Genomic DNA, 26,214 nt, shown 5'->3' with positions numbered 1-26,214 from the left:
AGCTGCTGGCCATGTTTGGTCCCAGGTCAGTTACAGGCTCTCCAGCCAACCAACCATCTGACTTGGGAGAGTTGAAAATGTGCCCCAGCCCTGTGCGAGATCCTGAAGTGACAAAGATGAATAAAATACTACTCCTGCCGTCAAGTTCAGTCTGATGTGAGAAGACTGGCATATAAACATCACTGCACATTAGGAAAGCCATGGGCCCTGGGGCTTGGGACTGAGTCACCTGCCTTGTGCGACGTTTTTAGGATCACCCACAGTAATGCATTGGGCATAAAGGGCCTAGCGTGGTGCCTGGTGCCTGGGGGGCTCTCGTAGAATAGTTGCTGTTATTAGCAATAATGTTAATTACAGACTACTTGAGAATGGCTAGAATGGATATGTGCCTAAAGTGCATAGGAGCTGACCAGAGAGAGGGACTTCTGTCAGGGATGGGGATGAGCGGTGGTGGGTGGGGAAGTACCCAAGTTTGTTGAGGGTCAACCTAGAGGTTGAATCAGAGCTTGCCAAGTGGAGAAGGACAAAGGGAAGACATGGGCAGAGGCCTGGTGGCCTGGCAGAGCAGGGCATGTCTGAGGAATGGGAAGTAGTTTAGTTTGACAATGAGGTGGTTTCTGGGGACTCAGGAAAAAGGAACACTTGTCAGCAAAAGGCAGGTCATGCAGTCTGAGGAATGAATAGGAGGTAAGGAAATGGCAACAGCAAATGTTTATTTTTTCAAGAGTTCATGCAGAAGGAAAAGACAGAGATTCTGGGTGAAGAAAGATGTTTAGGCTGTGAGAAATGTGGCAGGTTCATGTCCTGAGAGGAAGGAGTCAGGGAAGAGGCAGAGAAGAGGGAAGAGAGGGGCAATGGCTGGACAGCTCCAGAGGAGGACGAGGAAATTGAAGCAGGACTAAGGGGGAAGTCTCAGCTTCCATAGGAGGAAAGAAGGCAAAGCTGGGTGTGCGGCAGTGGAGAGGTGGGAGGTAGGGGATAGGGGTAGGGAAGGCCTCACCTCCCACAGCCTTCCCAGGACTCTTCCCATGGACCCTCCCAGCACGCCTGTACACCACACACCGCACATTCATCCCCACTTGCTCGCTCACATGCTCGTACCTTTTTCTCTAGGCCACCTCCCAGCTGATCGCTAAGGTTCATGTCAAGCCCCTCTCCTTCAGGAAGTTTTCCCTGCACCTCTCCCAAGTGTTCCCTGAGTGACTGTTTCTCCCTCTAGCAGAGAATTAACTGGACCTGAAACTCCCCAAGGCATAGAGTGCTGGGTGCTGGGCTGTTGCCCTCCCACAGCAGGTTCCCCTCACTAGGAGTAAGACCGTGGGGAACAGTCTATGTGTCCAGCTGGCATCAAGCTCGTGGCAGGCAGTGCGCTCCACCCACTCCGTGCACGTGCACGTGCAACCTGTCGAGATAGCTGAGGGAGTGCGCTGCCAGCCGTGCTGTGGGGACAGAGTGCAGGCCTAGAGGTGGCGTTCCTGGCTCCCTTTCCACAGCCGGCCAGTGCATCCTTCCCAGGTTCCAAGTGAGGAAAGGGTCTTGGAACCTTTCCTGGAGAGGAAGGCTCTGTGTTGGGAGAGATACTACCTGGACAAACCCAGACTGAGCCACCACCACGGGCTTGCTCTTGTTCCTTCTCTGTGGTCTTCCCACCACTGCAGATTTCCTCAGTCTTGGCCGGCAGCTCACCTCTGAACCTTTACCATGGGAACATTTCCTCCTGATGTGAAAAGCGGGCCACTTCAGAACCACCAGTGCTGAGGCAGTGGTTGTGACATGCATCTTTTGAAATATCCTATTTGCCTCTTCAGATTTCCCCATGCTCCCTGTTCCCACCTTTCCTTCCCCCTGGGTTCTAGGATTTCCACACTGGGGCCCCAGAGAGTACCCCTCTTCTGCTTGCAGCTCCCTCCCTGCTCTGCCTGGCCCCTGCCTGTCCCAGAAGGACACGCACTCGTGGGCATACCCGGGGCTTAGCTGTAGGTTAGGTCTGAGCAGTGACAGCTGACAGGATATGCTTTCTTCCCATGGTCTCTGCTGCTGAGGCAGTGAGGCTCTGGGAGTTACCTGCCATACTGCCAGTTAGCCACTCACCTGTGCAAGCAAGCCTCCCTCTTCTGGGATACCCTCCATCTTTGGCCTCAGAGTCAGGCTTCTTAATGTAGACCTGGCCTTTGGGAATTTCTGGCAGTCAGCAAAGGGAGGAGTTGCACCAGTCCGAGCACCCCATGATCCCTACCTTGGCAGTATCAGAGCTCCAAGCCTTATCACAGGCTCCATAAGCATCATGGAAAGAGGAGAGTTTTGTGCAGCCTTAGGGTGGAAATAAAGTGCCTTTAACAGCAGGAAAATAGATGAAGTGTAGGAGGTAGTCAGGGATCTCCCAGTGAGACAGCAGAATATAGGGAAAGAGCAATTCGACTTCAAAGACTAAGCATAGTTAAGAGTTGAAAGCAACAGTGTAAAAATTAGGCTTTGCCTCTAGCCCAAGGGAGCACTTTGATGGGCTGATAGGACTCTCTGGCCTTTGTTTTTGGTCCTGATGATGAGCTTTCTAAGAACACTTTTGGACAGACAAAGCCCATTGGCTTCTAGTCCGGTTCCCTGTCTGCCTCCCTGGGGCTGCCTCTGGCTAGGGAGCAGGGCCTTTCCTGTACTTGGCCCATGCCTTGAGGCCAGAGGTGGAGTCTTATGCTGGCTTTGGGTTTCAGTGGGCCAGGTGAATTATCCAAAAGTAGCGGACAGCTCTTCCTTCGATGAGGACAGCAGCGATGCCTTATCCCCAGAACAGCCGGCCAGCCATGAATCCCAGAGCTCGGTGCCATCACCCCTGGAAGCCCGAGTCAGCGAATCACTGCCCAGTGCCACCACCTCTGTGTCCCCAACTCAGGTGAGCATGCCCATTTCCAGATGCTTCTCCTGTTCCCCAAGGTCTCCATACTTGCTTGGCCTGCCCAGAAGTAAGATGTCTCCCTGGGCCTAGTGGATGACTCCTGCTCTAGCCCCGGGAGGCCAGGGGGGTGTTGTCCCAGTAGTTCAGGAGCTGGCTGGTAGCCAGGAGGGGCATGTTGGCAATGGGCCCACTATTTCATCACAGACAGTTTGAGCCAGCCTAGACAGAGGATGCTGGCTAAGGCTGCCATGAAATTGGATTCACGAATATCTCTGGCTACCCCATTTTCTTTCATTCAGAACAGCCTGCTTTGCTTGAGTGCATTCAGTTCAGTGATCTTTTCCGACCTCATGTGTCTTCCTTTTCCATTCCCTCTCCTGCCCTGGGAGTGCCCTTTCCTCCCCAGGTCTTTGCCCATCATTTATCCTCTCTGGCAGAGATGGTATCCCAAAGGCTGGCTGCCATTCTGCCTCCTATACCGGATCCCTGATTCCTTAGAGGGGCAAGGTGGGCACAATCAGGAAAGGGAGGGTGTCCTTACTTCTCCACTCTTCTCTCAGGTTGTATCTCAACTCCCGATGGGCCCAGATTCCAGAGAAACACTGTTTCTGGCTGAGCAGCCACCTCTGCCTCCCCCACCTCTGCTGCCTCCCAGCCTCACCAATGGAACCGCTGTTCCCACCGCCAAGCCCACCCCAACACTTATTAAGGTACAGTTCTTCCAGGGGTTTGGGCCCTCCCCCTCCCTTCGTCCCTCTAAGCCCTGCTGTGATTCATTTACCTGCAAAGTGAGGGGGATATATACCTCCTCCCACTGGTTAGGGACCAACGGAAGTCACTAAGTCATCTGGGGATTTCTTCCTATGTCCTCCTTTTCTCCAGGGAAACACTAGCAGTGACCATAGCCGCCATTTACTGAGTACAGCATGCCACGTATTCATTCCTTCCTTCATCCGTGACAGTCCCCACATGTTCTTATTGAATCCACTTGACAGCCTCATGAAGTAATAGTAGTACCTGTTTTGCAAATTTCGAACCAGAGAAGTGAAGTGATTTGCCCAAGGTCACACAGCTGGCACTATTGAATGTTGATGTTTATTTTCCTTCTGTAAGGCCTACCCTGATACAACTGAAAGGAGTAAGGTTTGCCATTGACTTCATAAATATCCACTGGGGACCTCTGCCTGAGGAACACTGAACTGGGCCTACCGGCATGCGGAGGGGTTGTCAGCTGTTGATTTCAGCAGCACCAAGAGCTGGTGGTGCCTTGGTCCTCACTGCCCTGCCCAAACACCTGGCCTCAGATCTCTGTGACCTTAGTCCCGGGACTTCCAAGTGTTTTATATAAGTCCTTTAGCTCTAATTGGTTAATAGTGTTCTTCAAGTCTGTTATTTCTTTATTGATTTTCTATTTAAATGCTCTGTGAGTTCCTGAAATGTTTGTCAACTCTCTAACTGCTATTGTAGAACAGTGTATTACTCCCTTCATTTCTGTCTCTTCTGCTTCATGTATTTTGGAGCTGTGTTCTGAGGTGCATGTGTGTTTACAATCATTATATTTTCTTGCTTGATTGAACCCTTTATCAATATATAATGTCCTTCTTTGTCTCATAATCTTTTTTCTTTTTTTTTTTTAAGATTTATTTATTTATTTATTTATTTCTCTCCCCTTCCCCCTCACCCCGGTTGTCTGTTCTCTGTGTCTATTTGCTGCATCTTCTTTTGTCCCCTTCTGTTGTCAGCAGCACGGGAATCTGTGTCTCTTTTTTTTGCTGCATCATTTTGTTGTGTCAGCTCTCCGTGTGTGCAGCGCCATTCCTGGGCAGGCTGCACTTTCGAGCTGGACGGCTCTCCTTATGGGGTGCACTCCTTGCGCATGGGGCTCCCCTACGCGGGGGACACCCCTGCGTGGCATGGCACTCCTTGCGCGCATCAGCACTGCGTATGGGCCAACTCCACACAGGTCAAGGAGGCCCGGGGTTTGAACCGCGGACCTCCCATGTGGTAGACGGACGCCCTAACCACTGGGCCAAGTCCGCCGCCTCATAGTTTTTTCTGACTTAAACTCTATTTTGTCTGACAATAATGAAGCCACTCCAGATCTCTTTCAATTACTGTTGGCATGGAGTATCTTTTTCCACTCTTACTTTCATCCACTCTGTGTGTGGATGACTCACTTAAAGTGAGTCTGTTATAGATGGCATATAGATGGATCATGCTTTCTCATTTTCATCAATTCTGCCAAGCTCTGCCACCCCTCCCCCACTCCCCCCCCAAGGTACTAGGGGCTGGGGATTGAACCCGGGACCTCATACATGGGAAGCTGGTGCTCAACCACTGGGCCACATCAGCTTCCCTGAGTTGGTTTTTTCCTTTGTTTGTTTTGCTTGTTGTTTGGTTTTGTTTTTTAGGAGGCACCGGGAACTGAACCCGGGACCTCCCATGTGAGAGGTGGGTGCTCATCTGCTTGAGCCCCATCTACTCCCCAAAGCTCTGCCTTTTGATAGGGGAGTTTAATCCATTGGCATTTGGAATTAAGGAATAACTGAGAAGGAAGGATTTACTTCTGCCATTCAGCTGTTTTCTGTATGTCTTGTCTTTTGTTCCTCAGTTACTTCATTACTGCCCTTTTTTGGGTTGTGTTTTTGTTTTTGGGTATTTTGTACCATTTTATCTCCTTCTTTCGTTTTCTCTACACTTTTTCATTACTTCTTAGTGGTTGCCTTTGTAATTACAATGAACACATTAAAACTAAGAGCAACTTAGTTCGACCAGTACCAACCTAGTTTTGGTAGTATATAAAAGCTCTACTCCTGGGGAGGGAGTGTAGCTCAGTGGTTGAGTGCCTGCTTCCTACGTACAAGGTCCTGAGTTTGATCCCTGGTACCTCAAAAAAAAGTTCTACCCCCTTATATCTTTGTCCTTCCTCCTTTATATTGTTATTATCTCAGGTTATTTCTTTATACATTTGTTGTCCAGTTACAAAGATTTTAAATGTTATTTTACATGTTTTGCCTGTTAAGTGATAAGATGGGGGGATAGTTATAAACCAAAAGTACAATAATACTGGATATTTAATTTTTCCGTGTAGTTATACCTTTGCCAGTGTTCTGTATTTCTTCTTATAGCTTTGATTTATATACTGTCTCTGTTTCCTTTTATTTCAGCCTAAAGGACTCCCTTTAGCATTTCTTGTAGGGCAGGTCTTCCGGTAATTAGCTCTTTCAGCTTTTGTTTATCTGTAAATATCTTAATTTCTCCTTAATTTTGAAAGATAATTTTGCTGAACATAGAATTCTTAGTTGACTGTTTTCTCTTTAAGGATTTTATGCCATCCCACTGTCTTCTGGCCTCCATGGTTTATGAGAAACCTGTTAATTTTGTTGGGGAATCCTTTGTATGTGATGAGTTCTTCTCTGTTCCTGCTTTCAAAATCTTCTCTTTGTTTTTGGATTTTTTGACAGTGTCATTCTAATTGTCATGGTGTTGATCTGGCAGCTACCCTGCTTAGATTTTGTTGAGTTTCCTGGAAGTATATATTCATATCAGATTTGTGAAGTCTGGGGCCAGTATTTCTTCAATTACCTTTTCTGCCCCTTTCTATTTCTCTTGTCCTCCTGGGGCTCCAGTGAGGTATATGCTGGTGTGTCTGATGGTGTCCCATAGGTCCCTCAGGCTCTGTTCACGTCTCTGCATTTTTTTCCTTTGGATCCTCACACTGCATAATTTCAATTGCATTGCTTTCAAGTTGGCTGGTCCTTTCTTCTGCCTGTTCAAATCTGCTGTGGTTTACCAGCTTCTTCCTCCATCTCTTCCCAGGAGACTCTAGCATTTCAAAGTAGTTGATTCACACTGTTCCTGACAATTCAGTAGTTGTTTTGGTGGAGGGACGGTTCCTGGAGCTTCTCCTCCACCGTCTTCCCTCATTCCTCCTTGCCTGTTCATTTTGTGGGACTTCCTGATATTCTTCTCTGGCAGCAGCAATTCCCTGCTCCCTAATCTTGCCTTGTGGTCTCCTATCTGCGCATGGCCTTACACCATCTCTCCTGAGGCCTTCAGCGCCCCTTGCTCCATATCAGGACCTTCCTGTTGCTTCCCTGGCATCCTGCCCCCTCTATCCCCAAGGAGCAGTGGTGGCCGCCTCCTTTCCGAGGTTCTCCTGTGCTCTGCACGTACTCTGCTGCCTCCTGGTTGTTGCCTCATTAGTTGTTACCTGTCTTGCATCTGCAGTCTCTTCCTTACTGTCCACAGATGCTAAACATTGTTCCCCCAAATCTTCCCCCAGACTTGCTCCTTGTCACCCTGTCTCCTTCCTGTGGGCACCACACACATAGAAGAGCAACTCACATGCGTGTTGCCTGCTCTTCCTCTTTACCTGATTAGGCCCCTGCCTCATCGGCAGGGAGGGGGTGAACTGAAGCCCCTCCTTGAAGGTCCCCAGTCCATGCCCAGGGGCTCCTTCCTCGATCCTTCTTCTCCCCTCAGCACTCTCCTCTCACCTTTGCAGGTGCTCTTTCTCTGGCCCCTTTTCTTTCTCCCTTCTAAATGGGGAAGGGACTGCCCCTCCCCCTGCCTTGACTTGGCTGCCTCTCTCCTCTCTGCCTTAGGATTCCATCTGCTCCCTTGTGCTTTCTGTCCCCACAGGCTCAACAGCGCTGCCCTTTCTCCTCCCTCTTCCCACACTCGATGACGGAACCAGTACTTCTTCCTGCTTCCATGAATGGGCCACCTTCTTCACAGTATCAAAGTTCAAGACCCCGAACCCCAAACTCCTCAGCTGCCACACGCTTGTGATGTCAGTTTTTCCAATAGAGGATCGCCTCTACCCAAACCATCCCTTTAGTCCCCACTGCCACCTCTCACGACCCTAACTGAACCCCCACATTGTGTCCATCCTTCTCGCTACTGCTCTCTGCTCAAAAATTTCTAGGCCCTCCGTAGCCCTTCCCTAGTACTCCTTGGCTAACTCTTGCTTCTTACTCAGCTCTACTCTCCCCCGGTCGGAGGACTGGCCTCTCACACGGCCTGCCCAGCCCTCATGATCTTTCCAAGTCCTTTTCGATCTTCAGAGCCCAGTGGGAAGCCCTCCCTGTGGTGCCAGCTAGGGGAGTCTTTGAATTTGAGCTTCTGGAGTCTTGGGTGTGAATGCAGCTCCTTTACCTACGAGGTCCTGATCACTGTGTGGCCTTGGGCAGGTGACTTCTCTGGGGCTGTTGCGTCCTTTTCACTAGGACATGATAATTCCTGCCTGGGCAGGATTCTGGAGAGGTGTACAGGAGCCTGCTGGTAAAGCGCCAGGTCTGGCATGGTATGTGCTCTGTAAACCAGCGGTGTTTTTATCTCCTTGTGTTTACACTCTGCTTGGGGTTGTGGCGATGTCTCTGCCTGTGCATTTGGTTGATTCTTTTCCCTCCAAGCTGGGAGCTCTGTTAAGATTAGGGCCCTTCCCAGACTCCCCTCCCCCGGTCAGTACCAGCCCCCTCTTGGCACACTTCTGTTTTGGGGGCGGGGGGGGAGTCCAAGAAGCAAGAGTGGAAATTGGCAAGGTGGGCCGTGCTTGGGTGTGCGGGAGGGCTGCCGGCCCCTGCTCCTGGGCCTTGCCACCCGCGCCCCCGCCCTTGATGGTGCCCTTTGTCTCCCCGGACCCTCAGCAAAGCCAACCTAAGTCTGCCAGTGAGAAGTCGCAGCGCAGCAAGAAGGCCAAGGAGCTAAAGCCAAAGGTGAAGAAACTGAAATACCATCAGTACATCCCCCCGGACCAAAAGCAGGACAAGGGGGCACCCCCCATGGACTCCTCCTATGCCAAGATCCTGCAGCAGCAGCAGCTCTTCCTCCAGCTTCAGATCCTCAACCAGCAGCAGCAGCAGCACTATAACTACCAGACCATCCTGCCTGCCCCGCCAAAGTAGGAGCCCACTCGGCGTTGCCCGTCCCCTGCCCCACCCAGAGCTGCCTGAGACAGGCAGATGCCAGGCCTGGTGCTGGGTGAACCCAGATCTTTGGGGCCCGCTGGTCTGGATCCTATAAGAGGGGTCCCCAGGTGGTGCCTCCTTGGCCTGCAGGCAGGGCCTTTGCCTCCTGCCCGTCTCTGTACCCAGCCCTGCAGCCCCGGCTCTTGACTTCTGCCTGCTGAGGACGCGGGTGGTGTTTGAGGTCCTCCTCTGCCCTTTCTTCCTCTCAGACCGGCAGGTGAGGCTCTGGGAAATGGCGGGCCCCCCCCGATGCGGAGCCTTTCCACCACCAATGGCAGCTCGAGCTCAGGCACCCCTGGGCCCAGTGGGCTGGCACGCCAGAACAGCACCTTGCCACCTGCCAAGCCGGGAGCCCTGCCTGCCAACCTGGACGACATGAAGGTAAGCAGCTCCCCTCTTCCCCCTGGAAGGCTTGAGCCACTCCCAGTCTGGCCTCTCCTACGAGGGCTTTGTGGGTGCCTCATTTTTAGGCAGGGAGCGCCACCAGCCCCAGGACCCACAGCCCTGGTGGTAGAGCAGGGCTCCTCAGACAGAGGCCTGGAAGCTGCCTCCGGCCCGCATGGTGGGGTCAGCCTCAAGAGCCTTGGCATCGCAGGCGGTACCATCCGCCAGTGTCTTCACAGGGCCCGGGGCCTGCGAGGTAGTGTGTACCCCCAGCTTCCTTAAGGAGTTGAGGGTAGAGCAGCTTGCCTGAGGTCAGACCTAATCAGTGGTCAAGCCAGAATTTAAACCCAGGCCTGTCCCCATCCAGCACCCCACCTTCCCACGTCACCAGGTCAGGCCCACCTGCCAGCTCCATGCCTGCCGTGCCTGCCGTGGCTGAGAGCAGGGCCTGGCTCGGGGCAGCCACTCAGATGACCGCATCAGAAGATGCCGCAGACCAAATTCTCCCTAGAGAGTTTGTCCTCGCACCAGGCTGGCTCCTGCCTGAGCCTCAGACGCCCATGGGGCAGCTGGGCCCAAGCTTCAGAGTCCTTCAGCCCAGGGTTCCCATCCCAGCTTCCACCACTCACCAGCTGTGTGCTCTGGAAGGTGCTATTTGACTTTTGTCAGCTCAGTTTTCTCATCTATAGAAGTCAGTCAGTTTAATTAATATTAGTTGAGCCCCAGGCCCTGTGCTGGGGTGAGAGGCACAACTGTGGTGCGGACCCTGCTCTCGAGGCAAGGTGCCGAGGACTGCCTGGGTGCTGGGAGCCTGGGTGTGGGCAGGCCCAAATGGGAGGAGGCCGGGCCTGTGCGTCCAGGGCTGGTGCGGCCAGGGCTGGGGGGGGCCAGGGGAGTTGATGTGTTTAAAGTGCTCAGTGGGGCCTCGCACAGGTGAAGCCTAACAGGTAAAATGCTCCACCTTCCATCCTCCCCAGACTGTCCTGGCTGGACCCAGTTCCCTTTGTGCACCTGTCCCTGGGTCTCCCTGCTGCCCCGACTCTCGACCCCTTGCAGGTGGCGGAACTGAAGCAGGAGCTGAAGTTGCGATCACTGCCTGTCTCAGGCACCAAGACAGACCTGATCGAGCGCCTGCGTGCCTACCAGGATCAAATGAGCCCTGCTCCAGGAGCCCCCAAGGCCCCTGCTACCACTTCTCTCCTGCCCAAGGCCGGCGAGGTGGTGGTAGCCTTCCCGGCAGCCCGGTTAAGCACAGGACCAGCCCTGGTGGCAGCAGGCCTGGCCCCAGCCGAGGTGGTGGTGGCTACAGTGACCAGCCATGGAGTGGTGAAATTTGGCAGCACGGGCTCTACCCCCCCTGTGTCTCCCACCCCCTCAGAGCGTTCACTGCTCAGCACGGGTGACGAGAACTCAACGCCTGGGGACACCTTTGGTGAGATGGTGACATCACCACTGACGCAGCTCACCCTGCAGGCCTCGCCACTGCAAATCCTCGTAAAGGAGGAGGGCGCCCGGGCTGGGTCCTGTTGCCTGAGCCCGGGGGCGCGGGCAGAGCTGGAGGGGCGTGACAAGGACCAGATGCTGCAGGAAAAGGACAAGCAGATTGAGGAGCTGACACGCATGCTCCGGCAGAAGCAGCAGCTGGTGGAGTGGCTCAGGCTGCAGCTAGAGCAGGAGAAGCGAGCCCAGCAGCCGGCTTCTGGCCCAGGCCCAGCCCCAGCCCCAGGCACTCTCAGCACCCCAGTGAAGCAGGAGAACAGCTTCTCCAGCTGCCAGCTGAGCCCGCAGCCCCTGGGCCCTGCTCACCCCTGCAGCCCCAGCCCAGCAACCCCTGCTGCCCCTCCTGCCAGCCACACAGATGCTCTTGCACCAGCTCTGGTGCCCCAGGCTGTGGTGGTGAAGCAGGAAGCTGTGCTGCCTGAGCCTGAGCCTGCCCCTGCGCCTGCCCCTGCCCCTGCCCCCGCTCCCCCGCTGCTTCTGGGCCCACAAGGCCCCAGCCTCATCAAGGGGGTCACACCTCCCACCCTCATCACTGACTCATCAGGGACCCACCTTGTCCTCACCGTGACCAATCAGAATGCAGACTGCCCTGGCCTGCCCAGCAGGAGCCCCCGGCAGGTACCTGGGGTGTGGGCGGAGCAGAACGAGGGGTGTGGGAGGAAGGGATGAAGACACTTCCACTAAGGACAGCTCCTGTGGGCCAGGCACTCCTCTGTGCCAGATGGCTGCTTCATTTAATCTTGCCTTCAACTTTCTGAAATGAGAGGATTACCATCCCCATTTCACCAACCAATGAGGACACTAAGACTTAGGAAGCCTAAGGGACCTGCCCAAGACCCCACAGACATGAGTTGGAGCCCCCAGAGACCTGCTCACCTTTCCGGGCAGCCCTCAGCAGAGCTGCTCCTCCCTTGGCTCTGTGGCGGGGGAGAGGGGGGTCCCTGTGAGGGCCAGGGCAGCCCCCCATGGCCCAGTGCGCACAGCCCTGGCCTCTGGGCAGCCTGGCCCTGCTGGACCTGGAGCCTGGGCTTAGGCAGAGAAGAGCCAGCTCGGGGCTGCCGGGCTGAGCCTGCTGCCACCTCCACTCCTCTCCCTCCCCTCAGAGAGGCCAGCTGTCCCCCACCAAGGTGTCATCAACAGCTGGCTCCTTGATTCTGCCACCCTCACAGCCCAGACCTCCCACTCATCCTGGTTCAAAGGTGAGTGACCTCTCAGCCCTGCAGAGATGGGGAGGTGGGGGGACAGAGACAGGAACCAGGTACCTTGGGATGGGAGACAAGGGACCCTGAGAGCCTCAGGCAGAAAGAAGATGCAAACATCTCAGTTGGAGCAAGGGGTACGCAGCCCAGAACCTCCGTTTTCCCTCCATGTGGCTTGTACCAAATCCCAGGCATCCAGGCACATGCCCACCCTGGCCTCTGCAGGGTCAGAGGTCAGGGCCTCCCCCATCATGTATCCCTTCCTCCCCAGTGGCTTCTGTGAAAGCTCCCAAAAGCCAGTGCAGCTGGCAAAGCAGTAGACACCTCCCTCCGTGCTCTCCTGAAGGGGTCAGGGGGCCCTGGCCTGCTCTCCCCTCCCCCACCGCTCTTTCTCTCCCTGCCTTCCTCTCCAGCCCTTGTCCCAGCCTGGCTCTCCAGGCCCTGGCCCACCTGCCCAGATGGAGCTGGAACACCCGCCACAGCCCCTCTTTGGGACCCCCACTTCTCTGCTGAAGAAGGAGACGCCTGGCTATGAGGAAGCCGTGAACCAGCAGCCCAAGCAGCAGGTGATGAGGGTCAGGACTGGCCAGGGAGGACGACGTCCTCGGCTGCTGGGCTTTCGCTGCCAGGGGCAGGCGGAAGCTCATCTCCCAAGGTCAGAAAGGCCTTGGAGAACAGGCTGTCCCAGGAGGGGGCCTCCAGGGCTGGCCGGGGGAGTCTCAGCAGTGGCAGCCTGGGCACCCGGGGCTGTGAGGCATCTTGTTCCAGGTATTCATCTTTGTATCTACTTTTGTCCCTCAGGAAAATGGTTCCTCAAGCCAGCAGATGGATGACCTGTTTGACATTCTTATTCAGAGTGGAGGTAAAGCCCAGATGTCCCCAGCTGCCCCCCAACTGCCTTCTGTCTTCATAGGTTACCTCTAACTCTAGGTTGGTTGATTTTGTTTCCTTTATTGGACATTTAATGAGTGACGAGCCTGTACTAAGCACTTCAGATACAGCAATGAATAAGGCACACCCTCCCCCAAGGCAGGGGGGAGAAGAGCTGTGAAGAGGGGGCTGCATTCCTACCACAGACCTTTACTTGGTCAAGCACCTCTGTGCAGTGGGCGCTGGTCTAGTTTCTTGGGATGTACTGGAGAGCAAAAATAGAGCCCCTTGGCTCTGTGAAGCTCACAGGCTACCGGGGGAGATAGACAGTAACCCTGACAAACGAGTAAATACCTGGTGTTAGAAAGCAGTAAGTGAAGCAGATAAGGTGGAAGTGTCTTGGGAGTACTTGCCCCAGGGGTGGGGGCTGGAGGTCAGGGCAGCCTCACTGAGCAGAGACGTGAAGGAGGCGAGGGTTCGAGCCCCGTCTGTCCCTAGGGGGGCCAGTGCAGAGGCCTGAGGAAGGCACGTGCTTGGAGCGCTGGAGGAGCGGCGAGCAGAGGGAAGAAGCCAGAGAGGTCCCGGGCCAGACTGTGAGGGCCTGGTGGGCTCCAGGGAGGAGTCGGCCTTGATCCTGGGTAGTGTGGGAGCCGCTGCACAGCTGGAGCAGAGACGTGCCCTGGTCTGCTCTAGGAGAATGGTTCTGGCTGCTCTGGAGACTAGACTGGAGCTGGGCCAGGGCAGGTACAGGGTGGCCTGTTGGGAGACAGACAGGGATCCAGGAGGGAGGCCAGGAGTCCTGGGTTGGTGAAGAAACGGTGGGAGTGGTGCCAGGGGAGTGTGTGGAAGAGAGCACCACGTGGATTTCTCTATGGATTGGGTATGGGGTGCGAGGCAGAGAGGGGAGTCAGGGACACCTGGGTGAGCAGGGTGAGCTTGTCAGCGACGGGCAAGGCGAGAGCATGGGGTGGAATGTGCAATTTTAGACAAGTCAGGAGACCTTCGAGTGGGGAGCCCCCTGGGCAGCTGCCATGTGAGTGGGGTTTGGGAGTGAGGTCTGAGGTGCCTGGAGGCAGTCAGGGCCATGAGGCCACCCGGTTGTGAGGCAGGTGAAGCGGCGTGGAGGCTGGTGGTGAAGGGCCTGGCCTCGGGGCAGCAGGGGACCAAGCAGCTGAGACGGAGCGGAGCTGGCAGGGGCGGCAGGAAGCTAGGGGTTGCCGATAGGCTGTCACCTACGTAGAGGACATGGACCTTTTTGTGACGACCTTAACCATTGCGCTGCAGTGGCGTGTGGAGCAGCACCTGATGGGAGCTGGTCAAGGACAAGGACAGACTGGAGGAGGCAGCAGGTGCAGAGAGCACTTTGGGGAGCTCTTCCTGCAAAGTGGAGCAAAGAAAAAGGGCTGTTGCTAGATGGGAGAAGTAACAGCATATTTGCCTGCTGATGGGAACAGTCTAGTAGAGTGGAAAACCAAGGTTTAGGGGAGACGGATCGCTGAGTACGTGGAGAAGACAGGTTCCAGCACTGAAAGGAAGGGTTGGCTTCAGGTAGGAGTGTAGGCGGCCCGCGGTGGCAGTGTGTGGGTGCAATGCTGGACCAGCTAGATGGCAGGAGAGGGTGAGAGTTCTCTTCTGACGGCCCGGGTCAGGAGGAGGAATGATCTGAGGACAGGCAGTGTTATGGGTAGGGGAAGAGAGGAGAAAGTGTGGCGTGGTTACGAGACGAGAAGTGGGGGGCCTGGGCAGGCTCGGTACTGTACAGGGCCGCTTGGCAAGCTCCCAGGGGCGGCCACTGAATGAAGCAGTCTCCACTCCCTGCCTGTGACTTACTCACTCTTCATCCCTGTTCTTCTCTTGCCCTCCCTCAGCCATTTTCTATATCAGGCCTAGTGATCTCCTCAAAACTTAACTCTCCCTTCCTTAAAACCTTCCAGTGGGTTTCGGTTGCTGCCAGGATGAAAATAGGATTCTAACAAGGCCTCCCGCGCCCCCTCCTGACCCCGGCTCTGGTGGGCCTAGCCTGCACCCCTGGTCTAGTGGGTGACATATGCATTGCCATGGTTTCATTGTCTCCCTTATTCTAAAAGCCCAAAGGGCAGGAAATCGTGTTCATAACTATCTCCAGGCCAGGATTTCCTTGACTCGCAGCAGGAAGTCACATAATGTTTTGATGCCTTAGTTATGACGATAAAAGAAATAAAATGTGCCACAAGGGCTCATGGGACAGGACCTCATGTAGATTTGGCTGCTCAGGGGGGGTCTGTAGGAGTAGTGAAAGTTCTCCAGGAGCGAAAGCCTCCAGTCAACAGAGGGGTTCAGAATGTTCTGTCTGGGTAGAAGGAGCAACCTGTGACAATTCTAGAGAGGCATGGGACAGATGGACAGACAGAGGGTGGCAGCTCACTGTACCTGTACCTGGAAGGGCAGGCTCAGTGGTGGCTGGACTCGCTCTCGAGGACGGCAGTGGGCAGCCATCGTAGGGGGAGGGAGGTGCCCTGCAGTTTATTAAAGAGTGCTGAGACTGCTGCCTGGAGAGTTTGGGGAGGAAGGCAGCCTGAGGCGAGGTAGAAAACCAGGTGGCTGTTGTGAGACCGCAGGCCAGTGGCAGCTTAAACTCTCGGGGTGGTGGTAGGGAGAGACGTGGTGGACATGAGAGGCCTTGGGACAGCTCAGTGGGGCCTGGTGAGCAGTCAACACGGAGAAGTCAGGAACAACTCCCAGGTCTCTGGCTTCTGCAGCCCGAGGGAAACTGACAGCCTCCCTAGTGCGCAGGAACCCAGTGGAGGAGCAGGTTAGAGGGAAACTGGATCCTGGTTTGGACTGGCCCAGCCTGGGGTGCCAGGCGGGGATGAGACAGTCATCAGGGCACAGTGATGGGGCATCCCCCACGGGGCTCTTCTGAGGGCTAGAAGGGATGGCGCATTAAGGCACCTAGAAGAGCTTGATGCGGAAATGGTTAAAATTGTGAATTTTGTTATGTAAATTTTATCTTAATTTTTAAAAAAACACAGAAGAAGAGCTCAATAGCCGTTGCTAACTCTCTCATCCAAGGATCTCAAGACCCAGCTGGCTGGGCCTATCCCAAGGGGGTGCTTCTGCCAAGGGCAGGCGGTGTAGAGGCTGCTGGGCTGGCCTCACTGCACAGGCCTCGGGCAGAAGGCCTGCGCTGGGGCTCAGGAGGCAGTGGCTAGATGGTACCTGCAGCTATGGGAGGGACCAGGCTGCTGGGGTGATGAGGGTTTGTACAAGAGGGAGGGAGGGAGCGGGCTGGGCATTGCAGCATTTAAGGGGTGGCTGTGCCAGGAGGGCATGTGGCAAGGATGTGGCTGTGCACAGGGCGGGCAGGCAGGACACAGAGGGGCAGGGCGCCAGGCTGGCTCAGGCTGCGATTCTGACACCCATTTGCTTTCTCGGGCAGAAATTTCAGCTGACTTCAAGGAGTCCTCACCCCTGCCTGGGGAAGAGAAGCCCTCCCTGACTGCAGCCTGCAGGCCTGCCCTGGCCACACAGCCCTCGCCCTCCACGGAGCTCCCCCAGGCTGCCCTGCCTCCGTCAGCCTCGCCCTCCCTCCCTGGGCGCCTGGAGGACTTCCTGGAGAGCAGCACGGGGCTGCCCCTGCTGACGGGAGGGCACGAGGGGCCTGAGCCCCTCTCCCTCATCGACGACCTCCACAGCCAGATGCTGAGCAGCTCCGCCATCCTGGACCACCCCCCGTCGCCCATGGACACTTCAGAATTGCACTTTGCCCCAGAGCCCAGTGGCAGCATGGGACTGGACCTTGCCGACAGCCACCTGGACAGCATGGACTGGCTGGAGCTGTCGTCAGGTGGCCCCGTGCTTAGCCTGGCCCCCCTCAGCACCACGGCCACCAGCCTCTTCTCCACGGACTTCCTTGATGGCCACGACTTGCAACTCCACTGGGATTCCTGCTTGTAGCTCTCTGGTTCCAGAGAAAGGGGGATGGGGAGGGGCCTGCAGGTGGGGTGCTGGGGAGCTGGAGCTGGTTGTGCTGCTTGACTCAGCCTCTCTGCAGGGTTGTGAGTCTTGACAATCACAGTCCTTGGAGGAAGCTGGAGCAGAGGGTTCCTACACTGGGCTTGGGCTTACCCAGGGCTGAGAGAAGCCTCAAGGAGCAATTCTGGGCTCTGACCTGGGGGCGTTTTAATCTGACCTCCTTTTTTGAGGTCTGAGGTGCCATGTCTGGCTGCAGTTTGGCTAGAGGAGGAGAAGCCCTGGGCTGAGGTGGGTAGAAGGGCTTCACCTCCTTTCTCTTCCCTTCCCTCTGAGGGAAGAAACGAGCTGGACCTCTACCTCCCCTTCCCCGTGTCAGCCAGCCGCAGGGCCGGGGAGCCCTGGCCTTTGTGTCTTGATGTAGCGTAACCACTCAGTGGTTAGTGGCAAAAAGTTTCTGTACATGTGTAGATACCTCTATATTATATAGCAACACGCATATATGGACACATACACACACATGTATTTTTTTTTTGAGGGGTGGGAGGTGGCAGCAGCTCTCCCTTCCTACTCTGCACATACTGAGGGGCCTGGTCACCCTGGTACAGTGGGGCGTGGTCAGGTGCCCCCACCACAGGACCTGCCCGGCATGCAGCTGCCCCGGCCCCTCCCATCACGTGTGTTTGACATGTAGTCTCCCTGGCCACAACCCGTACCCCAGCTGTCCTGCTTCCTGGCTCCTTATCAGTGCCACAAGGACAGAGGTGCTTCCTGGCCCTGGTCCTGTTCCACCCTGTTGCCTCACTGCAGCCAGCACAGGCCAGGGGCGCCGAGAGATGGGCAGAGGCTCTGGCTGCCTCTTGCCCTGGCTTGTCTGGGCAACCTCACCGTCTGGCTTGTCACAGTCACTAGTAGGGATTTAGGAATAGTCACCAAAACAAGGGCTGGGACAGAGGGGGGGAAGCTGTGTGAACTTTTTTAAAATAAAAACAAAAACACCAGCTGGTTTCAGTCCGTCTTGGTTAATCCTGAGGAAGTGGTCAGGGCCCAAGTCCGCCCCCCCCCCCCCCAATCAGGAGTGACGCCGCATCCCACGCAGAAAACATCCAGGCAGCCCTGCTGGGGGGAAGGGGAAGTTGGTGCAGGACTGGAGGCCCCTTGAGCAGCTCTGCTGTCTTCCAGCTGACGAGACAGGAGCAGCAGTCTCAAAGATGGTTTATTTACAACCAGAGGCCGAGGAGCCTTTATCTGCCATTAACTCCCCACCACCCCCTTCCTGAGCAAAAAATTGTGACTGTCGCTCTTCACAAGGCTTTCAGGTGTACAGGGTAGTTGGGGCCCCAGGCACTCAGAGGGTCAGGCTTAGCTGGCACCCCAATGTCCCCCCAGCAGTGGTCAGGGGCCCCCAAGGGAGGGAGGCCAGGGCTCCCCAGGGTCTTCCTCAAACCCCACAATTCAGGGTGGGCCGGGGCCGCGTTTCTCTCTTCCTGCTCTGGGAGGCCTGGGTGCAACAGGGCCCTGGAAGCAGAGCGTCACCCGTCTATGTCCCAGCTGAAGAGGTGGTGCTTCACCAGCATGTCCTGCACGCCCTCCTTCAGGGGCTGCTTCTGCTCCTGCACACAGGACAGCTCTGTCATGGCCTCGGGGCCAGGGCGGGTGCCCAGGGCACGCACACCAGGGTGGCAGGGGCCAGGGCACTTCTCACCCAGGCCCTGCCTCGGCCAACTCCGGAAGCTGCCAGGTGCCCCCCAGCAGCTGCCTGGCCCAGCCCTCTGCGCGCCCCTGGTGAGATGAGCTACGAGGAGAAACACCCACCCAATCCACACACCTCTCTCTTGGCAGGAAGTTCCCAGTCTTGGGAGAGGCTGAAGGCAAAGCAGCAGAGGACTCTGGAGGTGAGGAAGGTGGAGGTGAGGATCACACCCTCCGCCCCTTCCTCTACTCCCCCAACCCCAGGGTGGGGGACCCAGGGAGCCGGCGCTCCTCCCTGCGTGGAGGCGCTCACCGGAGTTCGCACTTGATCTGGACCCAGCCAGGGCTGCGCAGGAAGGACCAAGGCTGGTACCACTTCTCCACGGTCGGCAGGCTGGAGCAGAGCACCTCCAGCCACAGGTGCAGGACCTGCTCACTGGGGACACGGCTGGGAGGAGCGGGGCGCCAGGGCCAGAGGCCCTTCTCCACCCCCATTGGCAGCCGACGCCTCAAACCCACCCTCACAGCAACTCCCAGACCACCCTCCACAGGAAAGGTGTGCCTGGCTCAGACACGGCAGGGTTCTTAGGGCCCCCCTTTGTCCCTTTGGGCGTTTCCTCACCTGCGTGCCCTCCACCCCAACTCCAGGGTTCAGCCCAGGCTCTCGCTCCCAAGCCCCTTCTCTACACTCACGCTCAGAGCGCCTGGGCCTCCCTGGTCCTTTGAACATCCCCGCTGCCCTGTCATGGCTCTCTCCTCTGCGTCTGAGACATGCTTTCCAAGGACTGCCACTTCCTGGGGGCTCAGGGCCCTCCGCCCTGCTCTGGCCTCTGTTCCTGTCAGCCTCTTCCCTGGGCTGCCTCTCACAGTCCAGGGCGACGCGCCCACTCAGCCCTGATGGTCCTCTCTTCCCCCCCAGGCAGCTTCATGTCCCCATCGGCCCCTCCATTTGTTGCAGTGGCCGTGTTTGGTGAGCACCTTCACGAGGCTCCTTGCTAAAATACAGCTGTCACAGTGCCCCGGGCTCCTTCCCCCGGCTCCAGAACCTGCCAGTCTTGCACCAGAGGAAGGGCTCTGGTTGACACCACTCAGGCATCGGCTGCCAGGCCCTGGCCACCTTCCAGGCTTTGTCTGTCGAAGGCCCAGCCCAAGGGCCAGCCTGAGCAGGCAGCCATCCTCCCAGCTCTGGAGGACACTGCACCTTGTTCCCCCACCCAGGCCTAGCACCGAGAGGCATGAGCACCCAGGATGCAGACCCTCACTTGAGCCCCACGCAGATGAGAGAGCGGAGCTTGACGTCCATCTGTGCGTGTGCCGCATCGTGGGTCACGTTCACGGACTGCACAGCCTGGGGAGGGCGTGGGGGCGATCACTCAGGCGCCTCCACCTGCCAACCCAGAAGCCTCGAAGTCTGTCCGAGCAGGCCCTGCCCACTGCCCCCACTTACCCGGTAGAGCAGCTCCTCTGGGGTCAGGACTTTACCATCTTCATCCAACCTGTGGGGCCAGGGAGAACCACAGCTCCAGCTGCCCCTGGGCTGGGCTCTGCCTGCTCCCTCCCCAAGACCTGTGGACTCTGCCAGGTCGCAGGGCAGCCCAGTTACCTGTAAGTCTTACAGAGGACCAGGCGGGAGTAAACCGAGTCAAAGTCTCTCTCGACCTCCCGGCCTGCGGCCTGTGAGGAGACAGGGTGGGTGCTGGGTCAAAGCCACAGGGTCCTGCAGGCCCAGGTAGGGGCTAAGAGGAGACACTGCAGGTACCACCGCCCTGGCCCAGGGGCAGAGGGCACTGGAAGGGACAGTGGAGGACAAGGGTCCAAGCCCAGACCTACCTCCTCGATGAACAGCCAGGGGTGGCAGGCGCCCCCCAGCAGGGATGGCTTTTTCAGTCCATGTTCAAACAGGGCCTTGAGGGCTGGGCAGAGGGTCCCTCGCACGAGGTCCGTGACACCCTCGGTCACAGAGTCGTCCCCCGCGATGGAGTACTGATGGTGGCAGGGAATGGTCTGAGCAGCCAGCACCCTCCCGTGACCTCGCAGCCACCGCCACAAGCCAGGACCTACTCGGGACAGGTCTCCAGGAACAGCCCCGTTGCCCACCCTCTCACCTCTTTGCTCCGCTCATCCAGGACTTCCACAAACTTGGCTGGAAACCAGCCTGCAGGAGAAGCGAGGCCCTGTGAGGAGGGGCCGGCCCAGGGGCTGCCCTGACACCACCCTGCCCTGCCCTGCGGCAGCTTCAGGGGCGAGGAGCAGAGCACTCGCTTGGGCTGAGGGGGGGCGGCAAGCTGGCGGGCCGTGGCGGGACAGGCTCCTTTTCTCCTTCCCGGGAGGTGAGTAGGAAAGGCCCAGATCCTGCGAGTCCCAAGGGCAAGGCCTCTGGCCGAGGCAGGGGAGTGGGCAGGAAGGCCGGGTGGAAGCAAAGGCTGCATCCCCCATCCTTGGGGCACCCTCCTTAGCTCCTCAGCCAGCCCCACCCACCCACGCAGACCAGGTGAAAGCCGCACCTCTCAGGCCATTGAGCTCCCCCACCCAGCAGTGCTCGTCCTTCTGGGAAATGACCTGCGGAGGAGGGAGGCGTGGTCACGACGCTGCTGCCGCGGCTTCCCGGGCCAGCGCCTCTCACACACACACCTTTGTCCTCAGCAGCTCAGCCAGGCCAAGGTCCCCCCAGTTTTCCAGAGCAGAAGCTCTTGGCAGGGGCTGGGGGTCAGGGAACATCCCACAGCCTCAGGGGAGCAGGAGGCCAGGCTGAGCTCCTGGGCTGCGTGGCTGCCCCTACGCGTTCCAGCCCGCGCGGCAGAGGAGGGGGTGTCCCCGCGCCTTGCCCCACCGCACCGTGATGATGTCGTTCTTGCGGAAGCCCAGCTCATCGTCGTCGTGCCGCTCGAAGTCCAGCAGGGCCTTGGCCCGGCGCCGGTGGCTGCGTGAGCAAGCCACATAGTTCTCGTGATCCCGCTGGTGGCTCTCCATGCTGTAGTCGGGGGTCAGCTCCTGCCGGAGGACAGAGGCCCACCTAGGCGGAGGGGCTCCGCACCTGAGGGGCTGGGAGCCATCCGGGAAGCCGCCCACGGCCTGGCACACACACACACAGGGGCCTGCGACTCACCACACCACAGTTCTTGGGGTCCGTGCACTGGAAGTGGTGCGCCACGCGCAGGATCGCTTCCCGGAGGTCAGCCACCAGTTCCGTCTGCTTGATGTTCTTGGCCTTGAGCACCTCCAGGTCATCTTCCCCTAGGAGGCCGGCAGAGCTGTGGCCACCACTGCCCTGCCGGAAGTCCCTCCCTTCTAGGCCCACCCCCATCCCCGGCACAGGACGTCAGAAGTTGAAGCCCGTGAGGATGCAGGCACCAGACAGACCACGCCATGAGCCGCGTGTCCGCCCACCCTCGCCCTGCAGCAGAGCTCTCACCAAAGAGCAGGGAGCTGAGGCCGGGCTTCCTCCGCTGGGTCCTGCGACGAACCACCTGTGGGCAGGAGGTCAGCGGTAGTCCCGGTGCCCAGTGCCCAGCAAGGCGAGGGCCTCAGCACCAGGGGACACTGAGTCAGACCCCATTCTGTGCGCAGGCCCCAGGTCGGCCCTGCAGTCGTGCTGCCTCATCTGATCAAGGGCCCGACGATCAGAAAGTGGGGTCAGACCTAAGCCGTGTCTGTCCCAGCCCGGGCCAGGGTCACAGCCATGAGGCGCGCCCAGCCCGTGGAGGGCAGAGCTGGCGGCACAGGGACGGCCGTCTGCCCCTGCGGCCTCTCGCTCTGGGTTTCTCAAGGCCTCCTCTCACGTCCACCTGGGAGAGGGTGCTGGCGGTGCTGGTCCCCAGGAGCTGGCCCTGGTCTGCAATGAGGTAGGCCAGGTGCTTGCGGCGCTGGGTCTCCACGGCCACGTCGGTGAGGGAGCCAGCCAGCCGCACGGCCTCCCCCAGCAGCAGCTCCGCGTCCTCTATCTGGGACGGAATGTCGGACAGCGTGTTGAAGATGGAGGCTGAGTTCTCTGACTGGATCAGCTCCTCCTCCTGGGTCAAGCAAAGGAAGGATGGGGGAAGAGACTGTCATTATCAGGCCCTAGGTAACCCCACTTCACCATCTGTCTTGGACTCGGGGGTACTGCCATTGGGATCACGTGACCAAGCTGAGCACAAGGACACCCCGCCCCTCTCAGGAGGAGGCCTGAGGTGTGGGGAGGAGGAGGGGTGGCTTCTGCCACTCCACTGCCAGGGCTCTGGGCCCAGAGGGGGCCTGTTGGGGCAGTGTCTGCGACACACGGGGCTTCTGGCTTCCGTTCTGCAGCCCAGGAAGCTGGGTGGAGTAGCCTTGGGGGAGAGGCGGCAGGAGGCCGCGAGCACCTTGAGGCGCAGCATGCCCAGCGTAGTCTGGAACAGCACCAGGGAGCCCTCGTAGAAGAACAGGTCCCAGATGCGCAGCAGGAGCTTGATGTGCACCACGCTGGCAAAGGCAGTGAGGAACCAGTGCAGCGTGATCAGGGACAGCTCTGTGAACACACAGACACTGCGGCTGGGGCCAGGGACAGCCTGGCATCCCCCAGGGATGTCCCCTGAAGAGCAGCCAGAGGCCCTGCCTGCTCAAGCAGAGGGAGAAGAGATGACGACATCGGGGAATGTCTGAGAACGATATGCAACGAAGAGTGTGTGCGTTTTGCACACATACACCTACGACTTGGCCCTCAGTCAAATGAGGTCCTTCTTCCTCCCAAGAAAGCAAGTTGTCCCATCCCCAGCTAGATGTGGCCTGAGGCCCCAGAGAAGAAGGTGGGGCCAGACCCCTACCGATGTCATGCTCCTGGAGCAGCCTGTCCAACCGAGGCAGGTATTGGACGATGAAGTGACGCAGGACCCGCTGGTCTGTCTGGACACCCAGCAGGGTAGAGCTGAAGTAGGAGGCAGGCAGCAGGTCCTCAACGATGGTACACATCATCCAGAAGGCATCCTCCTCCTCCAGGAACAGCAGGAGGCAGGCGGCCACCTGGCCAAGGCAGAGGCAAGGGGCCTGTAACGTCTTTGTGTGAAGTAGAAAAGGCAACCCCTCTGGGAAGACCACTTAAGGAAGGCCCCTCTGAGAGGATAGTCAAGGCCCGCCTGCCTCTGGACGAGGCCCCACTCACCATGCCCGTGCCCTGGCAGTAGCCGATTTCCGGGTAGAGCCAGGCCAGGGCGCGGAGCGTCCTGCGCAGACGGGGTACCCCAATGCTGCCCGCGCTGGCGAAGCAGGCGTTGCTGGGCATGGTGCGGAGCAGGTCCTTCTCGATCTGCCAGGCAGCCGGCCAGCGCCGCGACAAGGAGACCCCATGGGCCCCAGCTGCAGGGTCTCAGGAGTGGGTGTCAACCCCTCTGGACCCAGCTGGCACCCTGGGACACCCCAAAAGGCAGGCTGGAAGACTCCTGCAGGCAAACCCCAGGCAGGCTTCCCTCCCAGGAATGGAGGTTTCTTATAGAAATCCCGCTTCAGGATTAGATCCCAGCTCATACATGGCTGAGGACATCAGATTTACCTGGGGGACTTGTGAAAAAATACCAGACTCATGCCAGACGTACTGAATGAGGATCTCGGGAACAGACCCAGAAATTGCATCTTAAATCCTCTCCAGTGACCCTAATGTCTCCCTAAGTTTTGAGAGCCACTGTCTCTTCCATGTCCTTCCACAGCACCCTGGCCTTTTCCAGAATTCGAGGCCCACACACGTGTGAGTGAAAGGGCTGCTCGGGGCTGCCACACAGCCGAGGCCGCCCCTGCGAGGAGACGGGAGCCTGCAAGCAGGCACAGCAGGCCACACTGGTTTCCACCCAGGCAGCCCTTCCTGAATGGCCTCTCGGGCAGCCCCGGCCTCACCTGCTTGGCAGCAATGGTCTCCTCGTTGGAGCTGTTCTTTACGATCTCACGGTAGGACAGCTCAGAATTCCTCTTCTTCTGCAGGGCCCCAGAGAGCCGCATCCACAGCTGTGGGAGGGAGCCAGCCTGAATGCTCGTCTCGCCGTGACAGTCATCTGCCTGCTACGGGGCCCTCTGGTTGCCTCACCTGTGGCCTCATGCTATGTGGGATGCCAGCCAGCACCAGGGAGCGAAGCTTCTCTGAGCGGGGTAGGGAGACTGCAATCTTGTCCCAGGTGAGGTCCCCCACATCGTGGTTATGGGTGAACTCCAGGTGGGCTTGCCACTTCAGTCTCTGCTGGGCCTCCTCCCTCAGGGGCGTGCTTACCAGCTTACTGCAGCCGGGGTCGGCACCACCTGCCAGGAGAGCCCAGGCGAGAGAGACATGGGCGAGCGGAAGAGGAAGGAAAAGGGACTCATTTTTACATTCTCCTAATTTTAGCAGCCAAGTGACTGTCCTAAAGAGGGACTTGGATCCCTCTCAATTACAAGCGGACTGGGCATAACTATCCCCAAATCCTCAAGATTGAGGAATGAACAATCATAAGCGGGACTGCACTATGGACTAAAGTAGACTTACTGTGATTCTAGCAGTGGAAGAACCTGTAACACTGATATAAAGGCAATGGCTAACAGAGGTTCTGAGGGGAGGGAGAGGGAAGAACTGGTGGAACACAGGACATTTGGAAGACACTGGAATTGTTCTGCATGACATTGCATTGGTGGATACAGGCCATTACACATCTTGTCAAACCTGTAAAATTGTGTGGTGCAAAGAGTAAGCTAGAAACCGTGGTTAGTGGCAATGCTTCAATATGTGTTTGTCAATTGTAACAAATGTACCACCCTAATGAAGGATGTTGTTAATGGGGGAAGTGTGGGAGGGGGAGAGAGTGGAATATATGGGAGTCCCCTATATTTTCAACGTATCATTTATATAATCTGAAGTTTCTTTAAAAAAATAAAAAGCTTAAAAAAAAAAAAAAAAAGAGGGGCTTTTAGGTTTTATCTATAGCCCAGCTTGTTCCCCGGAAATCCCAATTCAATTTCCAGTAGCTAGCTTACTTGAGAGCTCCAGGTGCCAATCTAACAGGCATCCTGATGTGTACAAATGAATTCTTCATTTTCTCCCCAAACCTGACCCTATCATAATCTTCCCCCTTTCCATGAACAACACCTCCGTTCTCCAAATGCTCAGGCCTAAACCTTGAGATAATCTGTGGCTCCTCTTTTCCTTACATCCCACATCCAATCCATCAGCAAATGCTGTGGGCAGATAGTCAAACCGTGGTCACATCTCTACCCCCGTCCCAGCCACACCTTCATCTGGCTGACGGCACCAGCCTTCTCGCAGGCTTCCCTCTTCCTCCCCAGTGTACCTAAAAGCATCCTTCTCAGAGGTAAGGCAAGGCCTGTTGCTCTGCACAGCAGCCCTCAGCTGTGCCCATTGCCCCCTCCTGGCCCCTCTCTGTCCTCATCCACACTTTCCTCTTCATCCCTCCATGCCAGTCCTTGCTCTTCCTCCCAAATCCACTTCCACCTCAGGGCCTTTGCACTATTTCCCTCCCTTCCTCAGATGTGGTCATTCCCTTGCTTCCTTCCCAGTCTTGCTTCAAATGACTCCTTCCCTGAGAAGCCTTCCTTGACCACTTTATATAAAATGTCACCCCCTCACCTCTCTATTCCCCTAATTTTTTCCATAGCTCTTCTTGCCCCCAACATATTATATGTTTGTTTCTCCACTTACTGCCTATCCCCCCCCAGAATGGGCACTCCAAGTGACCAAGGCCTTCTTGTTCCCTGAGGCCCTGGGGACATATAAGCGAGCAGGACATGGGCCTGGCTAGCTTCCAGTGCCAGTCTGCTGTTGAATGAA

At 57.1% G+C, this 26,214-nt stretch overlaps 2 protein-coding genes across 13 annotated transcripts in view; one reads left to right on the top strand and one right to left on the bottom strand.

The window, feature by feature from the left end:
- The window catches only part of MRTFA (myocardin related transcription factor A), a 307,327-nt gene extending 289,560 nt beyond the window's left edge, over window positions 1-17,767 (top strand). For 4 of the 7 annotated variants that reach the window (XM_058309168.2, XM_058309167.2, XM_058309165.2 and 1 more), the window contains 9 exons: window positions 2,709-2,887; window positions 3,451-3,600; window positions 8,542-8,795; window positions 9,072-9,243; window positions 10,303-11,364; window positions 11,850-11,945; window positions 12,359-12,511; window positions 12,747-12,807; window positions 16,234-17,767. In XM_058309168.2, coding sequence (XP_058165151.1) covers window positions 2,709-2,887; window positions 3,451-3,600; window positions 8,542-8,795; window positions 9,072-9,243; window positions 10,303-11,364; window positions 11,850-11,945; window positions 12,359-12,511; window positions 12,747-12,807; window positions 16,234-16,751 — 2,645 coding nt within the window. In that variant the 3' untranslated portion in view covers window positions 16,752-17,767. Of the gene's footprint in view, window positions 1-2,708; window positions 2,888-3,450; window positions 3,601-8,541; window positions 8,796-9,071; window positions 9,244-10,302; window positions 11,365-11,849; window positions 11,946-12,358; window positions 12,512-12,746; window positions 12,876-16,233 lie in introns of all 7 variants that reach the window. The other 3 variants (XM_071218717.1, XM_071218716.1, XM_071218715.1) reach the window with 1 other exon arrangement.
- Window positions 17,768-17,769: 2 nt separating this feature from the next.
- The window catches only part of SGSM3 (small G protein signaling modulator 3), a 51,907-nt gene continuing 43,462 nt past the window's right edge, over window positions 17,770-26,214 (bottom strand). For 2 of the 6 annotated variants that reach the window (XM_004447819.3, XM_058309170.2), the window contains 19 exons: window positions 24,487-24,695; window positions 24,300-24,407; window positions 23,575-23,718; window positions 23,240-23,435; window positions 22,799-22,944; window positions 22,244-22,468; window positions 21,871-21,925; window positions 21,565-21,692; window positions 21,294-21,449; window positions 20,963-21,017; window positions 20,564-20,613; window positions 20,289-20,441; window positions 20,062-20,132; window positions 19,906-19,954; window positions 19,721-19,806; window positions 18,772-18,894; window positions 18,595-18,655; window positions 18,303-18,379; window positions 17,770-17,948 (listed from right to left, as the gene is read on the bottom strand). In XM_004447819.3, coding sequence (XP_004447876.2) covers window positions 17,807-17,948; window positions 18,303-18,379; window positions 18,595-18,655; window positions 18,772-18,894; window positions 19,721-19,806; window positions 19,906-19,954; window positions 20,062-20,132; window positions 20,289-20,441; window positions 20,564-20,613; window positions 20,963-21,017; window positions 21,294-21,449; window positions 21,565-21,692; window positions 21,871-21,925; window positions 22,244-22,468; window positions 22,799-22,944; window positions 23,240-23,435; window positions 23,575-23,718; window positions 24,300-24,407; window positions 24,487-24,695 — 2,234 coding nt within the window. In that variant the 3' untranslated portion in view covers window positions 17,770-17,806. The other 4 variants (XM_012526616.3, XM_058309172.2, XM_012526614.4 and 1 more) reach the window with 3 other exon arrangements.

The sequence above is a fragment of the Dasypus novemcinctus genome, chromosome 12 (genome assembly GCF_030445035.2).
Source record: "Dasypus novemcinctus isolate mDasNov1 chromosome 12, mDasNov1.1.hap2, whole genome shotgun sequence".
Taxonomy (NCBI): Eukaryota; Metazoa; Chordata; class Mammalia; order Cingulata; family Dasypodidae; genus Dasypus; species Dasypus novemcinctus.
The sequence above is the reverse complement of the archived record's forward strand: the minus strand, read 5'-3'. Positions and strand labels throughout refer to the sequence as shown.